General features: G+C 45.7%; 1 protein-coding gene across 1 annotated transcript in view; it reads right to left on the bottom strand.

The window, feature by feature from the left end:
* Positions 1-2921: 2921 nt before the first annotated feature.
* Positions 2922-11995, bottom strand: part of LOC126293571 (natterin-4-like) — a 68919-nt gene continuing 59845 nt past the window's right edge. The window contains exon 4 of the mRNA XM_049986847.1: positions 2922-3088. Coding sequence (XP_049842804.1) covers positions 3002-3088 — 87 coding nt within the window. The 3' untranslated portion in view covers positions 2922-3001. The remainder of the gene's footprint in view (positions 3089-11995) is intronic.

Below are 11995 nucleotides of genomic sequence, written 5' to 3'. Positions count from 1 at the left end.
AGGTCGCCTGCGAATGGATTTCAGCCACCTATCGCCTCCCTGAGCTCAGTGACTTGACACCGACCTCATGTCGGTGGGGAATTTGGAGAAACTGGTTTTATTAAAGTGAAATAAAATGCATCGCAACAAAAGAGTCAATTCTGACATTGCATATTTTTCCTTTGATTGCAGACATTTGACAGTTCATGAATGCATGCGAATTTTAAGATTTAATTTTGCATGGAATTGCTGGCTTCAGTTGTTACAGTATTACAAAGGCGTAAATAGATTTGGGACGCACGTGCAGAGGGGGGGGGGGGGGAGGTGTGGAGAGATTGCAAGGCCCAGTCGGTTGGGTGATAAAGAGGTAGCATAGTGAAAAGGTATGGATTAAAAATAAATAAAGATAAGAGTGAGGTAATGTTATATGGAAGAGGGAAAGGGATCAAAGGAAATATTAACCTTGAATGGAAACCCCTCAAAGTGGTAGAAAGTTTCACTTATTTAGGGAGTGAAATATCTAGGGATCGAAGAATAACTGACGAAATTAATAGGAGGTTACAGAAGGGAGGCAATTTCTACCAAACTATAAAACACCTGATTTGGAGTTAGGATGGTTCAGAAAAAGCAAAACTCCTTATGTATAACTATTATTACTTCCCTATTGTCACCTATCGTGGAGAAACATGGACAATGACAGAAAGGGACTGGAGCAAACTGCAAGCAGGGGAAGTGAAATTTATCAGACCAGTTAAGGGAAAAACAATGAAGGACAGTGTAAGGAATGTAGAGATTAGAAAGGACCTTAAAGAAGCAAGTATGAGAGAAGAAACTCAAAAAAAAAAAAAAAGAGATTAAGAAGGTATGGGCACGTTAAGAGGATGCATAGGCAGAGACTCCCCAAAATTATGGAAGAACTAAAGATGGATGGGAAAAGGCCTAGAGGGCGCCCAAGAACACGGAGGAAAACGGGAGTTAGAATATCTGTAGAAAGACGAGGCGCTGACCTGGCAGCAAGTGGAGGAAGAAAAGTGGTGGGAGGGTCGAGCCAAACGGAGAGGACTCGTCAGCACCCAGACCCGGCAGTAGCTGGAGCGGGATTCAGATGTAGATAGATATAGGCGGTTGGGTCGAATTCAAGCAGCCTGCTGAAAAAAAAAATCTTTTAGAAGCGATCGAACTATAGAATGTGCTATCGTCACATACCCCTTCCGCTCTTCACAAACCCTTCCTCAGCGTTCCGCATCGGTACTGGTTTTCATAATTAAGAACCTCCCAGGTGACCAGATCGACATTTTGCCATCAGGGCTACTATTGATAGAATATAAGCAGTTTTTCCTTAAGAAAAGCAGCCATTTGGGCGATATTTGAGTTGACCAACTCCCGTTTTGGGCAGCACAGCCTCAGGAAATTCAGAAACAGAACTCCACGATCAGCCACGCTCAGGACATCCTGTCACAGCCACTGCTCTAGATGTGCTGAATCGTGCGGATGCCATCATTCGTGGCGACCGTCGCATCACAACTCGGCAATTGGCTCTACAGTTGCCAGTCAGGATTGGAAATGCGTCTGCAATGATCGAGACTCTCGGATATTCAAAGAGGTGCTCACGACGGACTGCACGAATGCCCACAGCGGACCACAAGACTGAAAGAGAGCCCATTTTATCTTGTTGGAGCATTTTGATGCTGATGGAGAGGCCTTTCTGTCACGGACCGTTAACGGGGACGAAAGCTCAGTGCACCACCTTGCGCCAGAAACAAAAAGCAGTCCATGGAATGGCATGATACTCATTCACCACAAAAGAAGCAATTCTAGACAGTCACCTCCACCGGAAAAGTCACAGTGACAGTCTTCAGGGATTGGGATGGCATCATTCCCGAGGGTGTGGTGCCAAGAGGGTGAGTCATCAATTCAGAGTGAATAAACCCAAGAACCGATTCCGACGCGTTCGATCGGAAAAGAATCCGGCGGAAAGCTTGCTCCAACACGATAATGCACGCCCACACACAAGTCTGAGAACCCGAGAACACATTGCCAAATTGGATTGCACATCATTGCATCATCAACCCTACAACCCATAACTGCCACCCTCGGATTTCCATCTCTTTTGGCTGCTTACAGATTCGCTATGGGCAAAACACTTTGAAGATGATGAGAGTGTCAGTCCTGCAGTGAAAACATGGCTACGCCTACAGTACAAGAACTTTTACCTGCAGGCAGTACACGCTCTTCAACAAAGTTGGTGTATGGCCAGTGTACGTGATGGAGACTACGTAGAAAAATAGGACACTGACAAGGCATGTTGATATATATTGTCACCAGATTCTGACTCTTAACAATAAATATATTCTGAGAAAAAAAAATGGCGCATTACTTATTGCACGAACCTAGTATGTATGTTATCTCCCAAACTTCCAAACAACTCCCATTATTAGATCAGCTGTTATGACTAATTATAGTAGTTCAGATTTATATGGATCGTACTATAGATTCGTAAACACACACACACACACACACACACACACACACACACACACAACCGAGCGAGGTGTCGCAGTGGTTAGCACACTGGACTCGAATTCGGGAGGACGGCGGTTCAATCCCGTCTCCGGCCATCCTGATTTAGGTTTTCCGTGATTTCCCTAAATCGCTTCAGGCAAATGCCGGGATGGTTCCTTTGAAAGGGCACGGCCGATTTCCTTCCCAATCCTTCCCTAACCCGAGCTTGCGCTCCGTCTCTAATGACCTCGTTGTCGACGGGACGTTAAACACTAACCACCACCACCCCCCCCCCCACACACACACACACAACACACACACTCACACAAACACATGTCTAAAATGTCTGGGATAACCAGCTACCACTGTGTTACGAGTTAGCAAGAAATGAATCGTAGACATGTCAGGGGGAAACAGTAAAAAAGAGGAAAACACACATGTAAGTGTATAAAAATGGCAGTTTATTTACAGAAACTAAGTGGTACAAATGAGAGCACACATCTTGTTATTCCCGCGCAGACTAATTTGTGATCAGCACCTCGTACTCACTCTTGCCTATCTCTCTGCCACCATATGGGATGTAGCACACGCCGTGGGACGGATGAATCTGTAGAAAGCAGAAATAAAAGACACGTAAAAAACAAATAGTAAACTGACATTTTTCAGAACTGTAATAGTTGTTGGTGAAGATAGCAGCACAGGCTGCTGACAAAAGTAACAAGGAGTTAGTAAGGAGAGTTAATGTAGTAGGTAAGAAATACACTGAGGTTATAACTGTCGTGGATAGCGGTATGCACATATACAGATGGCGGTATTATCGCTTACAAGAGGGCAGTGCATTGACAGAGCTATCGCCTGTACTCAGATAATTCGTGTAAAAAGGATTCCGCCGTGATTTCGGCCGCAAGACGGTAAGACTTTGAACGCGAAGTGGTATTGGGAGCTAGACGCTTGGGACATTCCATTACGGAAGTCGTTAGGGAATTCAGTATTTCGAAATCCACAGTGTCAAGAGTGTGCCGAGAATACCAAACTCGAGGCATTAACTCTCACCATGGACAATGCTGTGGCCGATGGCCTCCACTTCACGACCGAGAGCAGCGGCGTTTGCGTAGAATTGTCAGTGCTAACAGACAAGCAACACATCTGTTACGGCAGTGCGGCGAAATTCCGCGTTAACGGGCAATGGCCTCAGACGTCCAGTGCGAGGGGTTTAGGTAACAACACGACATCGCCTACAGCGCCTCTCTTAGGCCCGTGGCCACATTGGTTGGATCCTAGAAGATTTCAACTGCAAAGAGCCAATGCTAGGTTTCGAATCTGGCGCAGAACCCAAGAAGTCATTGACCGAAGTCGCCAACAAGGCATTGTGTGAGCTGGTGGTGGTTCCATAGTGTGTGCGCTGTACTTACATGGAATCTGCTGGGTCCTTTAGCCCGAACGAAACAATCATTTGACTAGAAATGGTTATGTTCGTCTACCTCGAGATTATCTACAGTCAGCCATCCAGGGACATCATATTTCCCAAACAACGATGGAATTTTAATGGATGACAATGCGCCATTCTGGTCGATTCGAGCGAATAATTTGTGATCCGTGGTAAAAATTGTGTACAGCAATCGCCCTCCGTTTCTGGAGGTGGCGCCGCTGTGGCAATCGCAGCTTTGGTGTCTCCCTCTGGTGGGAAAGGGGAAAGGTTGCCTGTTCACGTGCGTTTAAGGGGGCGCTATGAGCTCGGCAGAAGGCAGCCTGGGGTTAGTCTCTCGTCCACATTTGTTTGGCAGTTAGTGTTCGCCTGTCGTCACGAGTGCTGGTACGTCTGTCGTTCGGATCAACCTTTAAAGCCGGCAAAATGGGAGTCTTTCCACTCCGCCAGTAAGAGAACTCAGCGAGTGGTCGATCGGTCCGAGCTTAGCTGCTGCATCAGAGTCCGCGCGTTAGGCCGCCAGTCTGCTCGAGTTTGCTCAGGCAGTGGCCATTGGCGGTTGGATCGTTCGGTCGGTCGGTCGCGCACTGAGACACGAGATGGCTTGTCTGTCTCGAGCGTCGGCGCATGTGAGGCCGCCACGTGAGTCCAGTGGGCCGCGGCGTATAGCGAGGGGTAGTGGCTTCAGCGGTCGACACGAGAGCAACAGGAGTCAACCCACGACATCAGTCTGGCCGGTGCGAGCTGCGGCGCCGTGACACGGGAGAAGCGACTGGCAGCGAACGGTTCGGGAGACCGATTGGGAGAGGGGGGTGGAGGGGGGGGGGGGCGGGAGGTGCTGCGTCAGGTCTTCTCGAGAAAGAAGTTAAGTGATTGGTGGTATGGCCGGGCAGGGTGGCCGTGCGGTTCTAGGCGCTACAGAGTGGAACCGCGCACCGCTACGGTTCGAATCCTGCTTCGGGTATGGGTGTGCGTGATGTCCTTAGTTAGCTTTAAGTAGTTCTAAGTTCTAGGGGACTGATGACCTCAGAACTTGTCCCATAGTGCTCAGAGCCATTTGAACCATTCGATTGGTGATGTGTTGTTTCATTTACTCTTGTTAAATTCTACTTGTCTTCTTGGTCAGTCTCTCGTCTCCAGCTTGCTCGTATGTCCCCCGTCCCCATTTGTTAGGCAGTTAGTGTCTGCCGGCCGCGGTGGTCTAGCGGTTAAGGCGCTCAGTCCGGAACCGCGCCACTGCTACGGCCGCAGGTTCGAATCCTACCTCGGGCATGGCTGTGTGTGATGTCCTTAGGTTAGTTAGGTTTAAGTAGTTCTAAGTTCTAGGGGACTGATGACCACAGCAGTTAAGTCCCATAGTGCTCAGAGCCATTTTTTAGTTAGTGTCTGTCTATCGTTCGGAGCTGAATCTGTCATGTTTGTCGGATTTGGTGTGTCAACGAATTTATTGCTTGGAGTGTAACGGCCTAATAAGTGAAATATGTTCTGATCTTGCCTATCATGTTGACAGGCGGTATCTGTGTACTGTAGAGCACCTTAACCTGTCTGGCCAAATTTGTAGAAGTTTACATGAGATTGCATTTCCTGGGCTTTCATTTCAATGATCATCTTAGTATATAAAGTTGCCACTCTTTTACCGTAAGACTTTCCTTAGAAGTTAAAATCAAGTTGCACCTTTGGTGGCAAAAATTAATATTTTAACTGTTAGTATTTTGTACCATTTCTATCCCTCCTACGGGGATGCATAGTTTGTGTGCTTGTGTGAATTGTTAAAACCCTTAAAGTTATCTAGTGTGTTCCAGATTTGCACCAGTGTAGTCTTTCAGAGGGTGTTGTGAGCGGTCGTAACTACGGCCGTGTCAAAAGGGAGCGGCAAGGTTCTCTGCCTGAAAGCTCATACACTCAAAACTTGTTTCTTTCTGCCTCTGAATAAATTGTAACTTTTACATTTAGAGGGTGCTTTTTGATTATAGTTTTAAATATGCTTCTCTTAAAAAATGCTTTTAGGCACTACTAAAGTGAATAAAATTCCCATTTGTTAAAAGGAATTTGGTTATGATTTCATCAGTTGCTCCCTGGCAACTACTTCCACGCTTACATACTGTGATTAATTGTGTTAATGTTTTGATAAATCGCTAGTAAATAAAATAAATTCTTAAGAATATTCTCTGAAAATAACTCACGGTTCAATTTGGCCACCCATATCCTTCGAAATTTATCCAATCGAAGATTTATATCGCATAATCGAGTGTCCACTGTGTACACAAATCCTGCACTGGCAATACTTTTGCAGTGATGAACGGCTGTAGAGGCTCAGTATTTATGAGAAATTTCCAACGACATTTTCAGTACATGCCACGCCGAGTTGCTACCCCACACTGGGAAAATGGATATCCGACACAATATTAACAGGTATCGCAAGACTTTTGTAACCTCGACGTGGTTCTGAGGTTGCCCTCCATATTTATACTGAATCATATGAACGCACGCACACAGGCCAACTTGTCGATACATATGGAAAGATTGCCTGTATTGGGTACAAACTGGAAATAGTGCACAGAATTTAAGGTCTGCCAAAGTTATCGAAAACTGTCAAGAAGAGACCCCTCCGTTACCCTGAAGGCATGGCTCCTAACTTCTCCAACAAACGGGCAAGACCTTGCTTTCTTTGATTGTTGGTAAGGCCAAAAGTTGTCTTTCCATTCACCTGCTCTTCCTTTCAAATGGTTCAGATGGCTCTGAGCACTGTGGGACTTAACACCTGAGGTCATCAGTCCCTTAGACCTTAGAACTACTTAAACCTAACTAACCTAAGGACATCACCCACAGTCATGCCCGAGGCAGGATCCGAACCTGCGACCGTAGCGGTGGAGCGGTTCCAGACTGAAGTGGCGAGAACCGCTCGGCCACCCCCGGCCGGTGTCTTCGTTTCATGCAGGTAATGACGCTATTATCTATTTCAGTAGCTTAGTGCTAGTGCGAAATCATGAAAGGATCGTCCGAATGGAACGGATATCGATAGGTGTGCTGTACATGTACAGACAAGGAAATAATTACAATTGGAGAAATAATTCTTGATGAATTCAAGAGAGAGATCTTCACAAACAGAGCAAGTGAATAACGCACTGGTCGACTTCTGGCATTTTGAAAGCAGTTATTCAACTCGCCATTGATTGGTGACTGAATGTCTTGAGGGATTCATGCCAAATTCCGCCCAATTAGCGCGTTAGATCGTCCAAGTCCGGAGCTGGCTTACGGACCCAGCCCATAATGCCCCGAACGTAGCACGCACAAATGATAAACTTCCGTTATTAAAATTAGAAAAACTGAACGGTGAATGTATGTGCATTTCATATAAAGGCATTTCTCAATACTATGCTCTCATTCCACTGTTTGAGAAATGTTAATTACCAGCAGAATAATAAACAAATGCTAAACGAAAAGGCAGACGAAGCAGTTCGGGGATCTTCGGGTCGCGCCCAACTTGATTAGGCTATAAGATCAGATCTGGTTCGGCAATCTCTGTCGGTGTCGGTTAAGATCTTAATTAGATCCCTGGCTATTTGCAAGTATAACTGCGAACTAGTGTAATAGTAAATACGCAAACATCCAAGTCTTTATTTTATTTATTTTCTGTGAACGTGTCAAGAAGAGAAATTATCTGTGATTCATAAAGTGATATACAATGAAGCCTGCGTAATCAAATACAAACATATGTAAACAGGCAGTATTCGGCGCTGTGGTCGGCGATGCCTATATATGACAACAAGTGTCTGGTTCAGTTGTTACATCGAATCGCAGGTTATCAAGATTTAAGGGAGTTTGAACGTGGTCGGCGCATGAACGATGGCACACAGCACCTCAGAGGTACCGACGAAGTGGGGATTTTCCCGTACGACCATTAATATGAATATTAGGAATCCGGTTAAATACCAAATATCTAACATCGCTCCAGCCGGAGAAAGATCCTGCAAGATCAGGACCAGCGATGACTGAAGAGAATCGCTCAGCGTGAGAGAACTGCCACCCTTCCGCAGATTGCAGCAGATTTCAATGCTGGGCCATCAGCAAGTATCTGCGTGCGAACCATTCAAAGAGACATTATCGAAGTGGGCTTTTGGAGCCGAAGGCCCGCTCGTGTACCTTTGATGACTGCACGTCACCAAGCCTTACGCCTCGCCTGGGCCCGTCGACACCAACGTTGGACTTTTGATGTCTGGAAACATGCTGCTAGGTCGAATGAGTATCGATTCAAAGTGAATGAAGCAGATTGACGTGTACGGGTATAGAGACAACCTTATGAATCCATGGATCCTGTATTTCAGCAGGGCACTCTTCAAGCTGGTGGAGGCTCTTTAATCTCTGTAATGGTGTGGGACGTGTGCAGTTGGAGTGATATGGGAACCCTGACACGTCCAGATACGACTCTGACAGGTGTCACGAAGGTATGCATACTGTCTGACCACCTGCATCCATTGATGTCCACTCTGCATTCCGACAGGCTTGCGCAATTCAGCAGGGCAATGCGACACCACACACGTCCAGAATTACTACAGACTGGCTCAGGGAACACTCTTCTAAGTTTAAACATTTCCGCTGCCGACCAAACTCCCCAGACATGGACATTGTTGAGTATGTCTGGCATTTCTTGCACTGTCCTGTTCAGAAGAGATCTCCATCCTCTAGTGCTGTTACGGATCTATGGATTCATGGTGTCAGTTCCCTCCAGCACTGCTTCAGAAATTTGTCTAGTCCATGCCACGTCGTGTTGCTCGCGGGGGCCTTACACGATATTAGAAAGGCGTACCAGTTTCTTGAGTTTTTCATTCTGCAATTCATCAAATTCTACTTATAAAAAGCGAGTGGCTTCTTGCGCTTTTCGAGAAGACCGTGGACGATGCGAGGGTTTGAATCCAGCCAACACAAATGTTTTTAAACAACTTTTTTTCATGAGTGGTCACTTTATTTCATTTATATAACAGAGGAAATACACTACTGACCATTAAAATTGCTACGCCACGAAGATGTGCTACATACGCGAAATTTAACCGACAGGAAGAAGATGCTGTGATATGCAAATGATTAGCTTTTCAGAGCATTCACACAAGGTTGGCGCCGGTGGCGACACCTACAACGTGCTGACGTGAGGAAAGTTTCCAACCGATTTCTCATACACAAACAGTAGTTGAACGGCCTTGCCTAGTGAAACGTTGTTGTGATGCCTCGTGTAAAGAGGAGAAATGCGTACCATCACGTTTCCGACTTTGATAAAGGTCGGATTGTAGCCTATCGCGATTGCGGTTTATCGTATCGCGACATTGCTGCTCGCTTTGGTCGACATCCAATGACTGCTAGCAGAATATGGAATCGATGGCTTCAGGAGGGTAATACAGAACGCCATGTTGGAACCCAACGGCCTCGTATAACTAGCAGTCGAGATGACAGGCATCTTATCTGCATGGCTGTAACGGATCGTGCAGCCACGTCTCCATCCCTGAGTCAACAAATTGGGACGTTTGCAAGACAACAACAATCTGCACGAACAGTTCGACGACGTTTGCAGCAGGATGGACTATCAGCTCGGAGACTAAGGCTGCACTTACCCTTGACGCTTCATCACAGACCTGAGCGCCTGCGTTGGTGTACTCAATGACGAACCTGGGTACACGAATGTAAAAACGTCATATTTTCGGATGAATCCAGGCTCTGTTTACAGCGTCATGATGGTCGCATCCGTGTTTGGCGACATCGCGGTGAACGCACATTAGAAGCGTGTATTCGTCATCGCCATACTAGCGTATCACCCGGCGTGATGGTATGGCATCCCAATGGTTACACATCTCGGTCACCACTTGTTCCCATTGACGGCACTTTGAACAGTGGACGTTACATTTCAGATGTGTTACGACCCGTGGCTCTACTCTTTATTCGATCCCTGCGAAACCCTACATTTCAGCAGGACAATGCACGATCGTTGTTGCAGGTCCTATACGGGCCTTTCTGGATACAGAAAATGTTCGACTGCTGCCCTGCCCAGCACATTCTCCAGATCTCTCACCAGTTGAATACGTCTGGTCAATGGTTACCGAGCAACTTGCTCGTCACAATATAGTGGTCAATACTCTTGATGAAGTGTGGTATTGTGGTGTCACCGCCAGACACCACACTTGCAAAGTAGTAGCCTTTAAATCGGCCGCGGTCTGGTAGTAGACGTCGGACCCGCGCGTCGCCACTATCAGTGATTGCAGACCGAGGGCCGCCACACGGCAGGTCTAGAGAGACTTCCTAGCACTCGCAAAGTTGTACACTCGACTTTGCAAGCCATGGTTCACAGACTTCTACGCTCCCATTTGCCGAGACGATAGTTAGCATAGCCTTCAGTTACTTTATTTGCTACGACCTAGCAAGGCGCCATTATCAGTTACTATTGATATTGTGAATGATGTACCGTCGAGACTAACTTTCATCATTAATGCATTAAAGTTAAGTATTCCACGAGCTACGTCCGTTTACCTGAACTCTAATTTCCTTGTCTTGTTCCAGACCTCACGCCAGCCTGCGTGAGCTAAAATGCGTGCCTTTCGGCCTCCTCTAGTAACACGGTGTTGGCTCTCCTGCCAACCACAATATTGGCGACGAGGCAAAATTGCGTTCTTATCGAAATTGCCCTGATTTACTTGTGTACTGGCTTCGCCACAATCTCCAGATGTACTGTCCGAATATCGTCACTTAAAGAATCAGCAGACGCAGGCATTACTGGATGCCCTTGGACAGCTCGTCCAGGGTCAACGTGCAATGCAAAACGATGCGGCAGCAGCCGCTTCACCGCTAACGCAGCCACAACACGCTGTTGCGCCCACTTTTCGACCTTTTGATGCTGCACTGGAAAGCTGGACGGAGTGGTCCCGCCAATTTGGATTCCATCCAGTATTAGAATCGGAATTTAAAAGAGCTTTGGACGACTTACGGCAGAAGGGATAGATAACATTCCATCAGAATTTCTAAAATCATTAGGGGAAGTGGCAACAAAACGACTATTCACGTTGGTGTGTAGAATATATGAGTCTGGCGACATACCATCTGACTTTCGGAAAAGCATCATCCACACAATTCCGAAGACGGCATGAGCTGACAAGTGCGAGAATTATCGCACAATGAGCTTAACAGCTCATGCATCGAAGCTGCTTACAAGAATAATATACAGAAGAATGGAAAAGAAAATTGAGAATGCGCTAGGTGACGATCAGTTTGGCTTTAGGAAAAGTAAAGGCACGAGAGAGGCAGTTCTGACGTTACGGCTAATAATGGTAGCAAGGCTAAAGAAAAATCAAGACACGTTCATAGGATTTGTCGACCTGGAAAAAGCGTTCGACAATAAAAAATGGTGCAAGCTGTTCAAGATACTGAAAAAAGTAGGAGTGAGCTATAGGGAGAGACGGGTCATATACAATATGTACAACAACCAAGAGGGAATAATAAGAGTGGACGATCAAGAACGAAGTGCTCGTATTAAGAAGGGTGAAGACAAGGCTGTAGCCTTTCGTTCCTACTCTTCTATCTGTACATCGAGGAAGCAATGATGGAATATAAAAGAATGGTTTAGGAGTGGAATTAAAATACAAGGTGAAAGGATATCAATGATACGATTCGCTGATGACATTGATATCCTGAGTGAAAGTGAAGAAGAATTAAATGATCTGCTGAACGGAATATGTCGGGATGTAATGGGAATATTGCGAGGCAATCAACGCCGTTGTGTATTTGCTTTGTCATGCTATAGACTGCTGAAGAAAAAATATAAGAGGTCCATTTAAAAAAAAAACATAGGTTTGTGTTAAAAAACACATATGGTTTCGTTTTAGAATGTTTCCAAATATGTACATTCATGGGCCGCAGCCCTACATTAACACCGGTGAAAGTCGTTTTCCAGTAGCTGTTATTGTTCCAGAGATTTTTTGGGTGGACAAGATAGCTGGGACACCCTGTATATATATAATTATGAGATTAAATTTGAAAGAATTGAAATATATTTAACTTTTTTGTTTCTTCTTTTATCATACTAGAAACACCAAAAAATAATTAATGTAG

The sequence above is a fragment of the Schistocerca gregaria genome, chromosome 10, assembly GCF_023897955.1.
Source record: "Schistocerca gregaria isolate iqSchGreg1 chromosome 10, iqSchGreg1.2, whole genome shotgun sequence".
NCBI classification, from domain to species: domain Eukaryota; kingdom Metazoa; phylum Arthropoda; class Insecta; order Orthoptera; family Acrididae; genus Schistocerca; species Schistocerca gregaria.
Note: the sequence above shows the minus strand (reverse complement) of the source record. Positions and strands in the feature narration are given on the sequence as shown.